This window comes from Anopheles gambiae, chromosome 2, assembly GCF_943734735.2.
Source record: "Anopheles gambiae chromosome 2, idAnoGambNW_F1_1, whole genome shotgun sequence".
Taxonomy (NCBI): domain Eukaryota; kingdom Metazoa; phylum Arthropoda; class Insecta; order Diptera; family Culicidae; genus Anopheles; species Anopheles gambiae.
Genome location: NC_064601.1, coordinates 11566637 through 11585651, shown reverse-complemented (window position 1 = coordinate 11585651; position 19015 = coordinate 11566637). Strand labels below are relative to the sequence as shown.

At 52.1% G+C, this 19015-nt stretch overlaps 5 protein-coding genes across 8 annotated transcripts in view; 1 reads left to right on the top strand and 4 right to left on the bottom strand.

Annotated features, from left to right (window-relative positions):
• LOC11176150 (small ribosomal subunit protein uS12m) overlaps positions 1-18912 on the top strand; it is a 33165-nt gene extending 14253 nt beyond the window's left edge. For 3 of the 4 annotated variants that reach the window (XM_061646325.1, XM_061646326.1, XM_061646327.1), the window contains one exon: positions 18388-18912. In XM_061646325.1, coding sequence (XP_061502309.1) covers positions 18388-18749 — 362 coding nt within the window. In that variant the 3' untranslated portion in view covers positions 18750-18912. Of the gene's footprint in view, positions 1-11580; positions 11675-18387 lie in introns of those variants that run through there. The other variant, XM_061646328.1, reaches the window with a different exon arrangement.
• On the bottom strand, positions 23-3467 carry LOC5667739 (aminopeptidase N-like). Its single transcript, XM_001689265.3, has 2 exons — positions 2320-3467; positions 23-1929 (listed from the first exon to the last, which is right to left on the bottom strand). Exons 1-2 carry the CDS (start codon positions 3354-3356, stop codon positions 93-95), a joined length of 2874 nt encoding a protein of 957 aa, XP_001689317.3. The 5' UTR covers positions 3357-3467; the 3' UTR covers positions 23-92.
• LOC133391522 (aminopeptidase N-like) lies at positions 4108-7070 on the bottom strand. The gene is made up of 2 exons (XM_061646308.1): positions 5723-7070; positions 4108-5651 (listed from the first exon to the last, which is right to left on the bottom strand). The coding sequence occupies exons 1-2, from the start codon at positions 7068-7070 to the stop codon at positions 4180-4182; spliced, it is 2820 nt and encodes a 939-aa protein (XP_061502292.1). The 3' UTR covers positions 4108-4179.
• Positions 8045-11072, bottom strand: LOC11175890 (aminopeptidase N-like). The gene is made up of 2 exons (XM_003435919.2): positions 9682-11072; positions 8045-9599 (listed from the first exon to the last, which is right to left on the bottom strand). Exons 1-2 carry the CDS (start codon positions 11027-11029, stop codon positions 8128-8130), a joined length of 2820 nt encoding a protein of 939 aa, XP_003435967.2. The 5' UTR covers positions 11030-11072; the 3' UTR covers positions 8045-8127.
• On the bottom strand, positions 11250-14554 carry LOC11175588 (aminopeptidase N-like). The gene is made up of 4 exons (XM_061646307.1): positions 13481-14554; positions 13063-13403; positions 11733-12996; positions 11250-11656 (listed from the first exon to the last, which is right to left on the bottom strand). Exons 1-4 carry the CDS (start codon positions 14521-14523, stop codon positions 11428-11430), a joined length of 2877 nt encoding a protein of 958 aa, XP_061502291.1. The 5' UTR covers positions 14524-14554; the 3' UTR covers positions 11250-11427.
• Positions 18913-19015: the final 103 nt, after the last annotated feature.

Genomic DNA, 19015 nt, shown 5'->3' with positions numbered 1-19015 from the left:
TAAAGAAAAAGGCACAAATGGGTTTCGGCAAGAGGCTTTTTTATTGCTTAGGAAAAAGTGTCAACGTTTTTTTTTTAAATAAAATCCGTGCTTCACAGCTCCTGGGGGGTGGTGGCCATCTGCTCCAAGAACTCTACCACTACCAAACCCTCCAGTGTGTTGAACCAGTTGAAATTGTTCTGCACCGTACTGCGGGCACTGGTGGCGACCGATTCAGGGATCTGCGAACCCAGGCTGACCAGCAGCGCATTCAAACGGTCCAGCTCCGGCTGATTGTTCGTACGGGAGGCAATGTTGGACACCGCACTGTTCAGTGCCGACTGGCCCAACCGCTGCACAAACTCCGTCACCCGCGACGGTACCATGAGGAAGTCGAGCACCGCATCGACGCCCTCGCGGCTTGCACCGTACACGGCGGATACGATGCGCGTGCGCTCCGTTGCGAGCAGCGCGTCAAATTCGGCCCCACTGCCGAGCGCCGTCGTGAGGAAGGATTCGAGCTGGGCGGGCTGGCGCGAGCATGCCAGCGCGTCGATCAGCACGGTGCGGTGCGCTTGGTTGCGCGAGCTCTTAAACTGCTCGTACACCCAGACGAAGATTTCGTCGGAGGCGTCGACCAGCCCGTTGCAGTACACGGCGGTCGCAATGTCGGGATGCACCGGCGTCCTGGCCTGGTAGGCCGCGGCAAGCGCTTGCTTTGTTTTCGCCAGACAATCGCCGTGCCCGACGCGACAGGCCCAGGTGGTGATGAATTGCTTGAGATAGAGCTGCAGCAGCGTCTCTTGCGCAGCGACACTATCGATCGCCAGCGTCGGATAGATGTCGAGCAGGAGATGATTGGCGTACACCTGGAAGTGGGCGTAGTGTGCCGTACCGCGCAGCTTGTTGTACAGATAGGTAAGCGCACTGCCCGCCGCCGTCCACGGTGCGTATTGCGTTTCCCTGCGCAGGTAGCTCATCAGCCGGAGCGGCACGGCAAAATCAAGCCACTCCGCGCGTGCCAAATTGTAGGCATCGTTCACGAGCTGCGCCCGGTTGCGGTGGTGGATCTGGGCCGGATCGTTGTGCAGCACCTCGATCAGCAGCTCCCAATTGTGGGCATCGTAGTTAACGCGATAGTAACCGTTCTGCTGGCGGTTGAAGATGATCCACTGATCGTTCGGTACGCCGGTGGCGATCTTGTCCGCCTTCGCGGCCAGCCAACCATACCCTGCCGGGGTCGGTTCGAAGTCGGGCGCATGGCCGCCGGTAAAATCGTACGGCACGTAGTACACGTGCCCGCTCGGGAGCCGCTTGCTCGAGAGGAACCGCTCCTGGGAGAGGATCGCTTCCTGCCGCTCGCCGTACGTGCGGTACACCGTCAGCACCGGGAAGCCCGGCTCGGACGTCCACGAGTCCATCAGCTGGCGTAAGGTGACGGTGGCGGGCAGCAGGGTGGGTGCCAGCGATACCAGCGCCTCCTGCAAACCGCCGTACAGATGGTCCGCCGTCGCACCATCGAGCTGGCGGGCGGTCATGTACGTCTTCAGGCCGTAGCGCCAGACCGGGTCGCCCAGCACCGCACGGAACATGTTCAGCACGCTGCCCGACTTGTCGTACGCAACCGTATCGAACAGGGCGGCAATTTCGCTCGGCGTGGCCGCGTTCCAGTTCATCGGGCGGACGGTTTCGCTCGCATCCGCACCGAACGCGCTGTGGATCACCTCGACCGTGAACAGCTCCCAGTACTCGCCCTCCGGGTACGCTAGCTGGGCGGCATAGTACTCGTACAGCGTGGCGAACCCTTCGTTCAGCCAGATGTACTCCCACCAGTGCGGGCTGACCAGATTGCCGAACCACTGGTGCGCGTACTCGTGGGCGATGATGGTCGTAACGCTTTTCCTGTTGCGATACGTGTTTATGGCCGGGTTGAACAGCAGGACGGGCTCACTGGAAAGGGGAAATGGAAGCAGTTGCGATGCGGGATATGAGAAACGGCCGATTGAGAAGCACTTGTAGTGGATGATGTGCTGATTGTACAACAATAATGCGATTGTTAACGACCAGATAAGCACCGATTGCACGCGCCGCAGGAGCATTGGTCCCCCAACACCACCCCACCCGTGGAACATATTGAGCATGCGGACATATCAGTTCGGTGTCCTGCTGGCGCACCTTCAAATCGCAATGAGTTGCCAGTTGGAGAATCAACCACACGGAAAAGCAACATTGCCCATGAATGTGAAGGTATCAGTATCAGTAGCACACACACACACACCCTGTTTACAGCATATCGTAAAATGACTATCACTATTCACTTTTTCCCAGGACAACACTTACCCATACGCGACCAGGCCCCAGTTTTCCATCGCACCGGTGCCACGATCGGGGATGGCAATTTGCGTCATCTTCGGCATATAGTCGTAGTACGAAATGTCCATATAATCGCTCAGCGCGTCCAGTATCCGGTTGCCCGCCTCGAGCGGATAGGCCGTCTCCTCAAACACGTTGGGGCGCGCGTAAACCGTCTGCCGGTCGGCGGTACGGATCGTAAAGTCGGTCACGGCGAACGCCAGCAGATAGGTGGACATTAGCGGCGTAACTTCGAACCGGCTCGTCACGTAGTCGGCATTGTCCGGATCGGGTGTGGGCGTACCGGCCAGTGGCATGTTCGCCACCGCGTTATACTCTTTGTAGTGCGTTAGCTCCAGCTCGAACGATGCCTTCAGAAGCGGCTCGTCGTAGCACGGAAAGGCGGAACGGGCGTGCGTTGGCTCGAACTTGCTCGAGGCCAGATAGCGCCGGTTTCCGCTGTTGTCCAGATAGGACGAGGCGAAGAATCCCATATTGTTGTTGTTCTGCAGCGCGCCCTCAAACTCGACGCGAAGGTAGTAGCGCGATCCGGGCAGCAACAGCTGCGACACGGCAAGCGTTAGATGTTCCGTGTCAGGATCGGTACTGTGGGCCACCTGTTCGATCTGCGCACCGGCCCCACCACCGACCGCTTCTTCGTGCAGAAACGCTCGCTGTACCGTAAGGCGGCGGTTGTGCAGCGTCACCGTTGTCGTTGGTTCGAGCACTTCGAACAAAACCTTAACCGTGCCACTGAACTGGCGACTGTTTTCGTGGATTGCCGTCCGGAGCGCGAGATGGTAGTGGATGGGTGAGGTGTTGTTTGGAAGACGGTAGGATTCATCGACCGCCTGACGCCGGTTGGGAACCGGAAGCGAACCCGCCAGGTCGCTCAGCTCTCGCTCGAAGGAAAGCGTAAAATCGGAAGGTTCACTGAGCCACTTCCAGGCAGGCCGGGTGGCGAATGTGGTGGGGCTGGCCAGTAGGCAGAGCAGAGCGGTGATCAGTACGGTTCGGGCCACCATCCTGCTGCCTTGCCGTGGCCGGTGGTGGGCTAGACACTACTAAAGCAAACTTTGCAATTCGATCAATCCCTTTGGCGGGATTAACACTAACTGAACAATCGGAGGTCGATCGTAGCCTAGTATATATGCTTGCTTTGGGGTTGTTCTATCGATGTATGACTATTGTATTGCTTGTACCGGGTGCATCGTAAAGATAAGATAGCGCGAGAGAGAGAGATACAGGATGATGGACGATCTCCGGATAGAGATAGGCATATAAACAGAGCGCTGCCCGTGCCCGTGTGTCCATGCAAACGTCACGCAAGCAATTTCCATTTATCATCCTACCGTTTGAAGGTAAATGTAATGCATAGCTATTTAATTTTAACTGCACAAGTTTCAGTAGCTTGGTACAATGTGGTGGACCATGCTTGTGGCAGTTACAAACGAAAAGCAATTGCCTTAAGCCGCTTGTTATCGAATGATGCTACTTTTATTGAGTAGCGAGATAAGAAGTGATTACGAAAGCCGTCTTCGACCCACTGGCGGCCGTCACGGCGCTTGTATTGTTTGTTTCATAAGTAAGTGACTTTTAATCGATTGCTGTGCTATTATGAATGAATTGTTCGCATAATTTTGTATCGTTGTATACTGCTCCTGATAAGAGCAGCAGAAACACTTGTCATGTGTAATTTATGTTCTGTGCTACCGTTTCTATCGAAGGACAATCAAGTAATGTTTGGCTCGTGATTTTAGCCGCTACAAGTTATACTATTTTTTAATCAAGTTGTATTTTTATTGCATTACACAAAATCAAACTCTGTCCTAATCAGTGTCGTTCAAATTAGTTGGTAAAGTCAGAAAAGTACGTCGTAGAGAGGACTCCTTCGTACGTTTCGAACCAAGCGGCATTTGTCTTAACGGTACGTACCGCAGCGGCAGCCGTTTCGGGGCTGATCAAATCACCCAGAGCGGCCAAGAACTGCTCCAGCTGTTCCAGCTCTCCGTCGTTGTTGGTACGCGAGGCCACATTCGAAACGACGTTGTTCAGTGTTCCCTGGCCGAAGCGACCAACAAACTCCTGAGCCAACAAGGGATCCGATAGGGCCTCAATCATCGCCTCCACGCCAAACCGACCGGCCGAGTAGATCGAGGAAACGATGCGGGATCGCTCACCGTTCAGCAAGCTGTTCAGCTCGGAATTGCTACCAATGGCAACGGTAAGCAGCGAGATGAGTTGAGATTGGTCCTGAGCACAGCCCAGCGCATCGATCAGCAGCTGTCGCTCGGCTTCGTTGTTGGAGTTGATCATCTGATCGAATAACCAACGGTACTCGTCATCGGTAGCACCCTTGAGACCATAGCAATACACCACGTACGACACGTCCGGATGCACTGGGGTGTTCGTTTCGACGGCCGTATGCAAAGCTTCGGCCGTTTGGCGAAGACACTCGGTGTAGCCAACCCGGCAGGCCCAGGTCGAGATGAGTTGCTTCAGGTACTTGTCGAGTAGCGTTTCGTCCTCGGGCACAGTAGCGATGTCACCGAAGCTGTCAAAGACTGGGCCAATGAGAGCATCGACGTACACGATGAAGTCGTGATAGTTGGCCGTTCCACGGAGCTTGTTGTAAAAGTAGTTCAGGACACCGTTGGCCGCAGCCCACGGGGCGTATTCGTGCTCGTTGGAGAGATATCGCAGCAGGTCCAATGTGAGGGCCAAGTCGTGACGGCCAGCCCGTGCAAGATTGAATGCGTCGTTGATCAGCTGTGCCCGGTTGAAACGATGGATAGCGGAAGGATCCTCGCGCAAAGCGTTCGCAATCATCAGCCAGTTGTGTGCGTCGTAGTTGACGCGATAGTATCCCGTCTGCTGCTTGTTGAAAATGATCCACTCGTCGGCAGAGGCGCCGGTTTCAATACGTTCGGCCTTGGTCGACAGCCACTGGAAGTCGGAAAGGTCCTCAAAGTCTGGGCTGGAAGCACTGGCGAAAGAGTACGGAATGTACCAGACGTTGGCGTTCGGGGAACGTTTGTCAGCGTAGAACCGCTCCTGCGAAAGGATCGCCGAACCATCGTTGTAGTTACGGCGCACAGTCAGCACCGGGTAGCCGGGCTCCGTGGTCCAGCTATCCATCAACTGCTTGACGGTGTATCCGTCCGGGAGTACGTCCTTATCGTCGATGGCGGCCTGCAGACCAGCGTAGAGATCGTCAGCAACAGCACCGTCCAGTTGGCGGTTCAACAAATAAATCTTCAATCCAGCGCGGAAATTATCGTCACCAAGCGCCATACGGAACATGTTCAGTACGCTTCCAGCTGGAATAGAAAAATAATAAGGTTATGTAGTGGATCAAGATAAGAACCAAGTAGATTGCAACAAATCCTACACTTGTCGTAAGCAATGATATCAAATAGCCCCGCGATTCCGGACGGTGTCGTAGCATCTTGAGTCATTGGTCGAGTGGAATCAGTCGCATCGGGTCCGAAGGCATTGTGAATATTTTCAATCGCGAACAGATCCCAGTAGCGCTCCGATGGATAGGCGAGGTCCGAGCCAATGTATCCGAATAGTTCAGCAAAGCCCTCTTTCAGCCAGACATAGCTCCACCAATGTGGTCCGACGAGGTCACCAAACCATAGATGAGAATACTCGTGCGAAATGACCACCGCAACTGATTTACGCACACGGTAGGTGTTTCGATTCGGGTTGAACAACAGAGCCGTTTCACCGTACTTTACTAGGCCCCAGTTTTCCATTGCGCCACCGCCACGGTCAGGAATAGCCATCTGTGTCAGCTTGGGCAGATAGTCATAATAATTCACATCAGTGTATTCGTTCAGCGCATCCAATATCTTGACACCCGCTTTCAAACCAAACTCGGCCTCCTCAATTGCATTCGGGCGGGCATACACCTGCTGGGTGCCATCCTCAATTGACACGAAATCGGAAACACCAAATGCGAGCAGATAAGAAGACATCTTGGGCGTTGGTCCAAACTTGGTCGTGACGTATCCTTCGTGCTCCTCCGACGGCACAACCTCTTCGACAGGCATGTTCGACACGGCGTTATATTCGGCAATGTGTGTGATCCACAGGGTAAAGCCAGCCTTCAACAGTGGCTCGTCATAACACGGGAAGGCCATGCGGGCGTTGGTCGACTCGAACTGCGTGGTACCGACGTACCGACGCTCACCGTCATCGTTGACGTACGACTTCAGGAAGAAGCCACTGTTGGAGGACGTTTGAAGCAAACCACTGTACTCAACAGTCAGCACATAGCTGCCGATCGGTAGCACCTGACCCGGGTGGAACGTAAGCTGCTCGGTGCGTTGGTCAAACTCGTGGTGCGGGAATCCAAACTCAACCAGCAGTCCATCTTGATCCTTGGCGTAGAGAGCAGCCGATGCGATCAGCAGATCACGGTTATGCATAACGATCGCATCAGTCGGCACAATGACGTCGAATTCAATGTCCACGATACCACTGAATGCGCGACTTCCAGTGTGCAGATCCGTATGGAGACGGATCGTGTAGTGCGTTGGGACGCTATCGGTCGGTAGACGGTAGCTCTGATCGATCGAATCATCCCGAGGGCTGGAAGTATCCGGCGCTGGTGCAAATTCACGATTGTTCCATTCCGGATGGGCAGCTGATCGCTGTCCAAAGACGGCAAGCGTCGAGCTGGACACCACCAGCAAGAGCAGCACAATGTTCTTTCCCAAATGTAACACCATCTCGTCTGGAGCGAGACACTGAGGTGTGCGTTGGAACACTGTCCATGTTTTATACCGTATCGTCCACCCATATCTTTTGCAAGATATGCTAATCGGAAGAATGATTGACAATATACAAGAGCCACTGAATTACACAATAGCGTTGTCTCAATCGGAGCTCAATTTCATCCCGACATGTTCGATGGTTCCGTTGGAAGAGAATGAGATAAGGATACAGGTCTTTGAGCAAATTCATTAGCCTATCATGCTCCGTGGGCTGGGCCGGTCTCGTGGTACATTCGTCAACTCGCACGACTTATAAACATGCTCGTCATATGTTCAATCCCCGAATGGACCGTGCCCCCCCCCATACATAGGGCTGACTATCATGCTAGGTGTAATCAATAAGTCACTGAAGCCAAGCCCACTAGTGGTACTGGCAGGCAGGCCTTGACCGACAATGGTTGTTGTGCCAAAAAGAAGAAGATCATATGTGCCGTAGTTATCTTTTATTGTGAACCAACGGAGTCGTGGTATGTTGGCTTCATCTGATCGATTGCAGCGCGGAAAGGTGGAACCTTTATTGACTTAGTCGATCTCTATCGAAACGATAATATTCCTCATTTGTAATCTCGATGATCCGTTCTTCCGTTGTAGTCACTACTGCAAATAACAGCTACCATATCAATAATGGGACAAAAATTAGTCGATAGCAATACTCAATTCAATACGGGAAGCTACAATTTTTTAAATAAACCTAAACAGCTTAAAAAGTTGTGTTACTGTCTGGCATAACAACCTATATCTTTGATTGGCTCAATGGTCTGAAAGGACAGTGAAGAAATTGATCTTGAGATATCAGAATGCATTAAATGGACGAGATATTTTTAATGCTTTACTTTGTGTATTCGCTACTATACAGCAATGATTGTAGTAATCTTACGTTGTGGAACTCACATGTTTTGTTTCTTCCTTTGATCGACTACACCATGTCATTTACATGAAGGAATCAATGTGTATTTTTATTTGCAATTTTTAACAAAACACCCATACTTTGTTCCAATTCGTGTCGTCCAAATTAGTTGGTAAAGTCAGAAAAGTACGTCGTAGAGAGGACTCCTTCGTACGTTTCGAACCAAGCGGCATTTGTCTTAACGGTACGTACCGCAGCGGCAGCCGTTTCGGGGCTGATCAAATCACCCAGAGCGGCCAAGAACTGCTCCAGCTGTTCCAGCTCTCCGTCATTATTGGTACGCGAGGCCACATTCGATACGACGTTGTTCAGTGTTCCCTGTCCGAAGCGACCAACAAACTCCTGAGCCAACAAGGGATCCGACAGGGCCTCAATCATTGCCTCCACGCCAAACCGACCGGCCGAGTAGATCGAGGAAACGATGCGAGATCGTTCACCGTTCAGCAAGCTGTTCAGCTCGGAATTGCTACCAATGGCAACGGTAAGCAGCGAGATGAGTTGAGATTGGTCCTGAGCACAGCCCAGCGCATCGATCAGCAGCTGTCGCTCTGCTTCGTTGTTGGAGTTGATCATCTGATCGAATAACCAACGGTACTCGTCATCAGTAGCACCCTTGAGACCATAGCAATACACCACGTACGACACGTCCGGATGCACTGGGGTGTTCGTTTCGACGGCCGTATGCAAAGCTTCGGCCGTTTGGCGAAGACACTCGGTGTAGCCAACCCGGCAGGCCCAGGTCGAGATGAGTTGCTTCAGGTACTTGTCGAGTAGCGTTTCGTCCTCGGGCACAGTAGCGATGTCACCGAAGCTGTCAAAGACTGGGCCAATGAGAGCATCGACGTACACGATGAAGTCGTGATAGTTGGCCGTTCCACGGAGCTTGTTGTAGAAGTAGTTCAGGACACCGTTGGCCGCAGCCCACGGGGTGTATTCGTGCTCGTTGGAGAGATATCGCAGCATGTCCAATGTGAGGGCCAAGTCGTGACGGCCAGCCCGTGCAAGATTGAATGCGTCGTTGATCAGCTGTGCCCGGTTGAAACGATGGATAGCGGAAGGATCCTCGCGCAAAGCGTTCGCAATCATCAGCCAGTTGTGTGCGTCGTAGTTGACGCGATAGTATCCTGTCTGCTGCTTGTTGAAAATGATCCACTCGTCGGCTGAGGCGCCGGTTTCAATACGTTCGGCCTTGGTCGACAGCCACTGGAAGTCGGAAAGGTCCTCAAAGTCTGGGCTGGAAGCACTGGCGAAAGAGTACGGAATGTACCAGACGTTGGCGTTCGGGGAACGTTTGTCAGCGTAGAACCGCTCCTGCGAAAGGATCGCCGAACCATCGTTGTAGTTACGGCGCACAGTCAGCACCGGGTAGCCGGGCTCCGTGGTCCAGCTATCCATCAACTGCTTGACGGTGTATCCATCCGGGAGCACGTCCTTATCGTCGATGGCGGCCTGCAGACCAGCGTAGAGATCGTCAGCAACAGCACCGTCCAGTTGGCGGTTCAACAAATAAACCTTCAATCCAGCGCGGAAGTTATCATCACCAAGTACCATACGGAACATGTTCAGTACGCTTCCAGCTGGAAAGTAAAATACAGAAAAGAATACAGAAGGAGTTCCCCATGAGTACGATAAGAATGTTTTTGCATGAAAACTACTCACATTTGTCGTAAGCGATAGAATCAAACAGTCCCGAAATGGCGGACGGTGTCGTAGCATCTTGAGTCATCGGTCGAGTGGAATCAGTCGCATCGGGTCCGAATGCATTTTGGACGTTCTCTACCGCGTACAGATCCCAGTAGCGCTCCGATGGGTAGGCCAGATCAGCTCCAATGTACCCGTACAGGTTGGCAAAGCCTTCGTTTAACCAGATATAGCTCCACCATTGCGGTCCAACCAGATCACCAAACCACTGATGTGCCAACTCGTGAGCAACTACCACTGCGATTCCCTTGCGCGTGCGGTACGTATTACGGGCCGGGTCGAACAGCAGTCCCGTTTCGGCGTACTTGACAAGTCCCCAGTTCTCCATTGCGCCACCGCCACGGTCGGGAATAGCCATCTGGGACAATTTCGGCATGTAGTCATAGTAGTTCACATAAGTGTATTCGCTCAGCGCATCCAATATCTTGACACCCGCTTCCAAACCAAACTCGGCCTCATCCATTGCATTCGGACGGGCGTACAACTGCTGGTTGCCATCTTCAAGTGCAACGAAATCGGAAACACCAAATGCGAGCAGATAAGAAGACATTTTGGGCGTTGGTCCAAACTTGGTCGTGACGTATCCTTCGTGCTCCTCCGACGGCACAACCTCTTCGACAGGCATGTTCGACACTGCGTTATATTCGGCAATGTGTGTGATCCACAGGGTAAAGCCAGCCTTCAACAGTGGCTCGTCATAACACGGGAAGGCCATGCGGGCGTTGGTCGACTCGAACTGTGTGGTACCGACGTACCGACGCTCACCGTCATCGTTGACGTACGACTTCAGGAAGAAGCCACTGTTGGAGGACGTTTGAAGCAAACCACTGTACTCAACGGTCAGCACATAGCTGCCGATCGGTAGCACCTGACCCGGGTGGAACGTAAGCTGCTCGGTACGTTGGTCAAACTCGTGGTGCGGGAATCCAAACTCAACCAGCAGTCCATCTTGATCCTTGGCGTAGAGAGCAGCCGATGCGATCAGCAGATCACGGTTATGCACAACGATTGCATCAGTCGGCACAACGACGTCGAATTCAATATCCACGATGCCACTGAATGCGCGGCTTCCGGTGTGCAGATCCGTGTGGAGACGGATCGTGTAGTGCGTTGGGACGGTATCGGTTGGTAGACGGTAGCTCTGATCGATCGAATCATCCCGAGGGCTGGAAGTATCCGGCGCGGGTGCAAATTCACGATTGTTCCATTCCGGATGGGCAGCTGATCGCTGTCCAAAGACGGCAAGCGTCGAGCTGGACACCACCAGCAAGAGCAGCACAATGTTCTTTCCCAAATGTAACACCATCTCGTCTGGAGCGAGACACTGAGGTGCACCACGAAGGATTGACCACGTTTTATACCATGGTGATATCATGAGGAAGATATGCTAATCGGAAGAATGATTGACGAGACATCATCGGTTACACAATAGCGTTGTCTCAGTTGATACTCTGTTACTCAATGTTGGCCTCAAAATGGCCGCGATCGATTCATTGGATATGTAAATGATAAGGCAGGCAGGTGTGTACATCCGACTTATTTGCTTATGAACAAATCACACTCTAGCTTCTTTTATTATGATTCAACCTTATCAGTCAGGCGCCGATTGACTTCACGTGATAGGCAATCGGAGAAGGTACAGCCTGATAGTTGTTGACATTAAAGATTGACAGCCAGAGAGATAGCAAATCTTAACCGTACATTCTAGGGAAGATTGTATTGCTCCAAAAACTCGCCCACGATTAGTCCCTCCGCTGTAGTGAACCATTGCGGACGTGCAGCTGCCGTATCCCTGGCATTATTGAGTGTACCTGGCGGAAGGATTCCATTCATTGCCGTGAGCATCATTTCGAGGCGGGCCATTTCCTCTGCTCCGTTAGTGCGCTGGGCAATGTTCATGACGGCATTGGTGATCGTTCCTTCCCCAACAATGCTGTGGAATGAGAAAGAGGTATAGTTGAAACATTCCTAATAAGCAGTTTTTGCATACAAACGGATCAAACACATACGCCAAAAGTTGCTGCACCGAGACGGGATCACTGAGCACATTCATGAGCGCAAGCGTCGGTGCTCTTCCACCGGAGTAGATTGCTTGGAACACTCGATTCCGTTCCTCCGACAGGTAGACGAACGTTGTGTCCGGTGCGGCACTGAACACGATTGTCGCTAGGAGTGAGGTAATGCTGTCCGCATTCCGAGCACAGCCAAGCGCGTCTATAAGATCAGTCCGCTCGGCCTGATTGCGCGACGCCATCAGCCGCTGGAAGATGAGCTGGAACTCCTCCGCACTGTCCTGCTGCAAACCGTAACAGTACACCACGGCCCGCACATCCGGATGTACGGCTACGGAGGACTCTCCCTGACCGGGCAGCAACTCCTTTCTGAGTGCCGCTCGCGATCGCTCCAAACAATCCTTGTAGCCGATGCGACAAGCCCAGCCGGTGATCAACTGCCGCAGGTACTTGTACAGCGTCGACTCACCCTGTCCGACCGTATCCACCGAAAGTGTGGCGTAAACCTCCTCGATCAGCTCATCTACGTACACCAAAAACGCGTGCTCATGCTCGGTGGCACGCACCTTGTCGTACAGGTAGGTCAGCACCTTGTCAGCCGCGTACCAAGGCGCATAGTCGCGCTCGGCGCGCAGATAGCGCATGAGCCGCAACACAACCGCCATATCGAGCAGATCGGCACGGGCCAGATTGAACGCATCGTCTATCAGTTGCGCACGGTTGGCCCGGTGTATGGCGTTACGGTTGGCCATCAGTGCCTGCGCCAGCAGGTCCCAGTTGCGGCGATCGTAATTCACGCGATAGTAGCCCGTCTGCTGTTTGTTGAACACGACCCACTCATCGTCCGGTACGGGTGTTTCCAGTTTGGCTGCCCGGGACGATAGCCAGCCGGCGGTGGTGAGATCGTAGAACGTTGCGGACGATTCGTACGCATAGTTGAAAGGGATGTGCCACACGTGGCCGGTCGGCAGAACGCTCTGCTCTAGGAAGCGCTCCTGGGAGAGGATCATCATGCCGTCCCGGTACAGCCGGTACACGTTCAGCACGGGAAAGCCGGGCGCATCGGTCCAGGAGGCAAGCAGATCGCGCACGTTTGCCGTTGGCGGTAGGATGTCCTTCCCCTCGACGGCACGCTGCAGGTGCAGCGCTAGGTTCTCTTCCGTTGCAGCATCATAGCCACGGTCGGTCAGGTACTGGGTCAAACCCTGGCGCCATTCGCTTTCCCCTAGTACATTGCGGAACATGTTCAGCACACTGCCGGCTGGAAGTACAAGTATTTTAATCACTCCCATCGCAATAAAGCATTCCATTCTCTTGCCCAACAAACCTTTCTGGTACGCAATAATATCGAACAAACTGCTCACTTCCGCCTGTGTCGCCGCCTGCCAATTGATCGGACGAATCTGTTCGTTCGCATCCTGAAGGAACGCTCGCTGCACGACCTCCACACTGAACAGCTCCCAGTACTCATCGCCCGGTTCGGCCAGCCGTGTCGCAAGGTACTCGTACAGCGTCGCAAAACCCTCGCTCAGCCAGATGAAGTCCCACGAGCGGGGGCTAACCAGATCGCCAAACCACTGGTGCGCGTACTCGTGCGCAATGACGGTCGTAACGCGTTTACGATTGCGATAGGTATTTACGGCCGGGCTGTACAACAGCGACGGTTCCCTGCAATATATCAGTCGCTATCGATGAGCATCGGTTCTAATAAAACCAATCCCGCGCTTGATTATGACACCACTTACCCGTACGTCACCAGGCCCCAGTTCTCCATCGCGCCCGTCCCACGGTCCGGCACGGCGATCGAAGTCATCTTGGGCATGTAGTCGTAGTACGACAACTCCAGATAAGAGCCCAATCGCTCCAGAATCGTCGACCCGACGGTCAGCGCGTACATCGCATCGTCCTGCGCATTGCTCCGCACCACTATCTCGTGCTGGCCGTTGCGCAGCGTCTTAAAATCTGTCACCGCGAACGCCAGCAGGTAGGTGGACATTAGCGGGGTACGTTCGAACCGGCTGACCAGATATTCCCTGTCGTTGGGATCGATGTCCGTACCGGCTAGGGGCATGTTTGCGATCGCCGTGTACGTCCGGTGGTGGGTGATCTTCAGGTCGAAGGTCGCCTTCAGGGCCGGCTCATCGTAGCACGGAAAGACGCGGCGGGCAAGTGTCGCCTGGAAGTGGGTCGTTCCCACCGAGCGCCACTCGTTCGCCTCGTTTCGATAGCGCGACACCAGGTAACCGCTCTGGTAGTTGCGCATCGATCCAGTGTACGCGACCTCTAGCGCGTAATTGCCGAGCGGCAGCATGCCGGCCGTGCGGAACGTAACGTGCTCCCGGACGATATCGATCATGTACGTCGGTGAATCGATCCAGATTTCATTGCCCCCGGTAGAAGCAATCCGATACAGGGCCACACTTGCGATGTTGAGCTCCTGCACATGCATTACGATCAGATCGGTAGGTGCCAGCACGGTCAGATAGATGCGCGTGATTGCACTAAACGTTCGCACATCGTTGTGGATATCGGTGCGCAGCGATATTGAGTAGTGCGTTGGGACGGTTGTATTCGGCAGGAAGTAAGTGCTGTCTACGTCCCGCGTAGCGGCGTTCGACGACACACTGGCGGCGTGATAGAGCACATCACCTTGGTCGGGTAGAGGGCTGGCTGCAAATACACCACGAGAGGAGTAATCACCAACGAGAGCCAATAACACTAGCAGTAGTATGGGACCGGTCGGACTACTAATCCACCGCCGGTACCCAGTTGGATGCCACTTAACCATTCTGTAAGCCGTCGAAACGGAGACTGAGCGAGCTTCGCGTACAGGTGCGGCACTTAAAACCTACATGTCGCGGGCAAGATAAGCAAATCAAGCGGCCCGCCGTTTAAATGCAGTCATAAAATTGGAATGCATCATTTAGATATCGAACCGAAACTGATTGTCCCCATTTTAGTGTGTAGTTTGGGCTACTCCCATTCTCACAAACAACACAAGTCTATGTATGTGTCTGTGCGATCGCCCTTTGCTAACGTCATGCGGTGTCTTCGCGGGAAACAAAAGCTGCTGCAATGTATTGAGCTTGTCCAGCAACGATTATCGCCATTCTTGCTACACATTCTGATAAGGACTATCATTGTCCGGGGATCCTTATGTATGTAAGCTAATTAAATTGAACTTGAACTGGAAAGATCTTGCACAGCAGTATCTAATCTTTCAGGAATTATTCAACAAAAGGAAAAGAGTGTGCTTGCGATTGGGATTGTATGGTTTTTAATGCTCTTTTTAGTTCAGTTTATACACACCAAAAATGAAAAAAAATGAATGCTAAAAGCGACCACAGTGAGAATGACAAACTCAGATCAATAGGTCAATTTTGGGAGCAGCTTTTGTCCCCGTCCCGACTCTACTTTAACTACTTTCTCCCGCGATGTCCCTTTCTAGGTGTAATTATGCACACCTGCATACACACACCCTCGCACAGGATCGTTTGATCCTGACCGTAACCAATCGCAAACAACAACCCATAACCCTCACCCGATTGTATGCAATGTGTCAAAAGCTTTACCCCATCTCTTGCAAAAGCTTCCAGCAAACAGCAAACGCGCAAAGACAATCCAACTGGAACGGGAAAACGCAGCAACAAAAAAAGGAAGCTGTGAAAACGCAGGAATGTTTGGCGGTCGGAAAAGTTCATTTACATATAGATTGGATTGCATTGTTCGCACACCGGCTAATCTCCGGAGCTGAACGAAAGCCGTTTTCGTCCTCTTTCTGTTTCGATTGATTGGGCTGACCCTGTTGTGGAGTTGACAATCGTGGTCAATGGTGCATTACGCGCGTCGGTTGCTGGGATTGCTTGTGCACGTGTGAAAATGGAAAGGATTTTAACGCTCGGTGGGAACTTGCGCATCTCCAGCAGGTGTGACTACTGGGGAAATGTTTTTTATTGCAAAAGCACATTGGGAGCTTTTGTGTGTTTTTTATCGTTTGCATTTTCTGCAATAATTTTGATATGAAGATAGGGTGTGAAACTGGGTCACTAAATGTGTCTTCCGAATACTGTTAATTCCTTTATTTTCATCTATTTTACAAGCGTCAGTTTTGTAATTAAGTGTAGAACCTTAATTTAATTAAAGTCACACAGAAAGCAATTACCTTCGATTTCGGACAATTCTGCAATTTGTTTGGCTGCTCGAACAACATCCCTCGTCACAATGTCCGGCAACGGGGTTGAACCAAACATCTGCCATCGCAACGGACGGATGCGTTGTGTCGTACACGGAAGCGTAATGACCACACGGTGCATGTATCACACCACCGGGGCCCCTTCTTGATTGGAGGCTGCAAAACAGAAAACAGAGCATTATGTTGCACTTTCTGCCCAGCCAAAGGATTAGTCAGTGGACGGGTGTGCAGGACGAATATATCAACCGGCCATTTCTGATGGTTTGCTTTTTTTCCTTCTTTCTTTGGTAGCTTTGTTGGGTAAGGAAGAACGGGGGACGGCTCAATGGCTCAATATGAGCGGCGTGTCCTGTGCAAGATTTAGCTGCGTCACGATGCTGACCGATAGCTAATTCGGTGGTCAAGGCACGAAAGGATGGCGTTGCGGAGGGTTAGCATGTTGGTATTGGATACGATTAACGGACGTTCAACAACCGAAAATGCCACGAAAGAGTGGCAACAAATGGCGAAAGAAAAAGGGACCGACGTCGTAGGAACGCGCGCTCTTCTTCGTGTTGCAAAGGAACGGATGGACGCTGAATGCATTTAAACCCTTCTAGATTGCGGACGTTGATGTGCTGTGTCCACACACACACACACACCGATGGACACGCATCGATTGACAGGCGAGTTCCCGTTATGGTTTACTGATTTCACTACGTGCCAGGTGGATTGGAGGATGAAAAAGCGGAGATGAAACAAAAAAGGAACCAAAAGCTCGATCTCTCGTCGCAACGTGACAGATGAATCTCGGCGAACGTGGCCACACTAAATGTGGACAATCGAGTCAGGCTGCTAATTTTGGTTTTTTTCTTCTGTCCGTTTGGCAAAAAGGGCGAAGGCTTGAGCGATTTCAATCACGATTTTGCGCGACTACCTGCGGCGCCCAGCTGACGGTTTGTTGTGTCCATCCCGGATTCGATCCGGATCCGGAGAGGGTTTGTCCTGTGGATTAGGGCGCATAACCTCCTTCAAAGTGCGCATTCCACAATCCAATCCCAGGGCACCGGTTGGGTGACGGTCAGATAATGCTTACGTTTCCGCGGCCAGTACCTGCCAGCAGCAGGCCTGTCCACTCAGATCGTGGCGCTCACACTCCTCCGCACTTTCCACTGCAATAATGATCGCTCGTGCGTTCGATTGATCGATCGATGGGGGTGAATGCATCACAAACACCTTCTTGCATATTGCACCTACCCTTTGCATTTTCAAACAAAAGACAGTAAATCCATAATATGGCTTTTGTTGCCCCGTTGAGAATGTCTCTATTGTGGCTTGACAAAAGGATGAGGTGGTCTAAAATTGGTCACCCCGTGCGGTTATGATGCAGCACCGTTCTTCTCGCTTTTATGCAAGCCCTTTCTTTTGTGACCACATCGAATGAAATCGAATTAACCGAACCACTGGCCTAGAGGAGAACGGTCCGATGCGATGGGTCCAACAGTAATAAGGGGCCAGGGAAGAATGGTGCCTAATCGATCGATCTGTCAAGAGTGTGTGTGGTGTGCATTGTTTCTTCGGAGCGTTTTGCTTTGTTTGTAAGCCCTACTACTACTATTACTAAGAAAAGCGTCCACAAAGCGTAAGAACAAAAGGGACGATGGTTAAGACACAGCAACGGCGGTGTCTCGCAAGGAAATAACATTGGGCTTTGGTGTGTTGCGCTTATTGTCGTCGTCCTTTATCGATCCTTCTTCGCTACCATCGTAATTTAGATGATCGGTTCGGAGGAGACGGGTTGAACATGGTGATTACAAGACAAGCCAGCCCGTTGACAAGCCGCCAACACAATCGTGCCGGTACGATCTTGGTTGGGTCGGGTGTGATCGATGTGTTTATTAGGACATAATTTATGAGAGATGTATTTGGTACTGAATTTGATCTTATAAATACGTTCCAATCCTGTAAACATTCTCCAGTATACAGTAATCCTGTAATATAAACATTCTTTCCAAACTTGCCTTTCCATGTATCCTCTACTGTAAACAGCTCTCAACGACAGTCATCTTCTGTCGAGTTGCAATGAAGATCTTGCTGTATTCTTCTCCTAAGACATAAGCAAATATTCATACCTAGGCTCATTACAACGATATATATTCCCAATCAAACTTGCGGTGTCATCTTAATCGTCTTCAGCAAAAGAGTTTATTTGCCAATAGACCCAATTGGCTGTTGGATATTAATCACGCAGCATCCCATTCGCCATGGATCGAATAGGCGAAAGGCAGCTGCGCGCTCGCCAAACAACAAAACCCTTCCCAAGTCCCGGAACGAAAGGCACACAAATAGACGACGCACGCGCGCGCGACCTCCGCTTCTTATAGCACTCCCTCTCGCGCGCACACGCACACGTGCCACCAATCGGATCGATCGTATCGTGATGCTTTAATGAACCCTCTTTCTTCCTTTCTTCTTTTACAGCGATCTCCTCGTTTCTGCAGCGCAGCACCATGGCCACCCTCAACCAGATGCACCGAACGGGGCCCCACTTTAAGGTGCGACCGCCCCGCCAACCACTGGACGGGAAACCGTTCGCGAAGGGCGTCGTGCTGAAGACGCTGATCAAGAAGCCGAAGAAGCCCAACTCCGCCAACCGCAAGTGTGTGCTGGTGCGGCTGTCGACCGGCAAGGAGCTGGTAGCGTACATACCCGGCATTGGGCACAATCTGCAGGAGCATAACATCGTGCTGGTGCGCGTGGGCCGCTGTCAGGATTTGCCCGGCGTGAAGATTAAGTGCGTCCGCGGCAAGTACGATCTGCCGCACGTGATCAAGCAGAAGTAGTTGTGCTGCACTGCGGCGCCAGTATGCTTTTGATTGCTGTAGGCGAGTTAGGCGAGTGACCTCTAGTTACTCGCGCGAAGCTGTCGTTAGAAGAGAAGAGGTTAACTGCCACGCTGTAAAATAAATCCTGGAAGGATTCCGGCATAGCATTACTACTACACCAGCACAGCGAGTGACGATCATTTGTTTTTCTTTTGCAGGATTTTTTTTAGGAAAATTGTCTTTAAAACACACTCTCCAATGAGTTGTTTCGTTTCTTTAGGTAA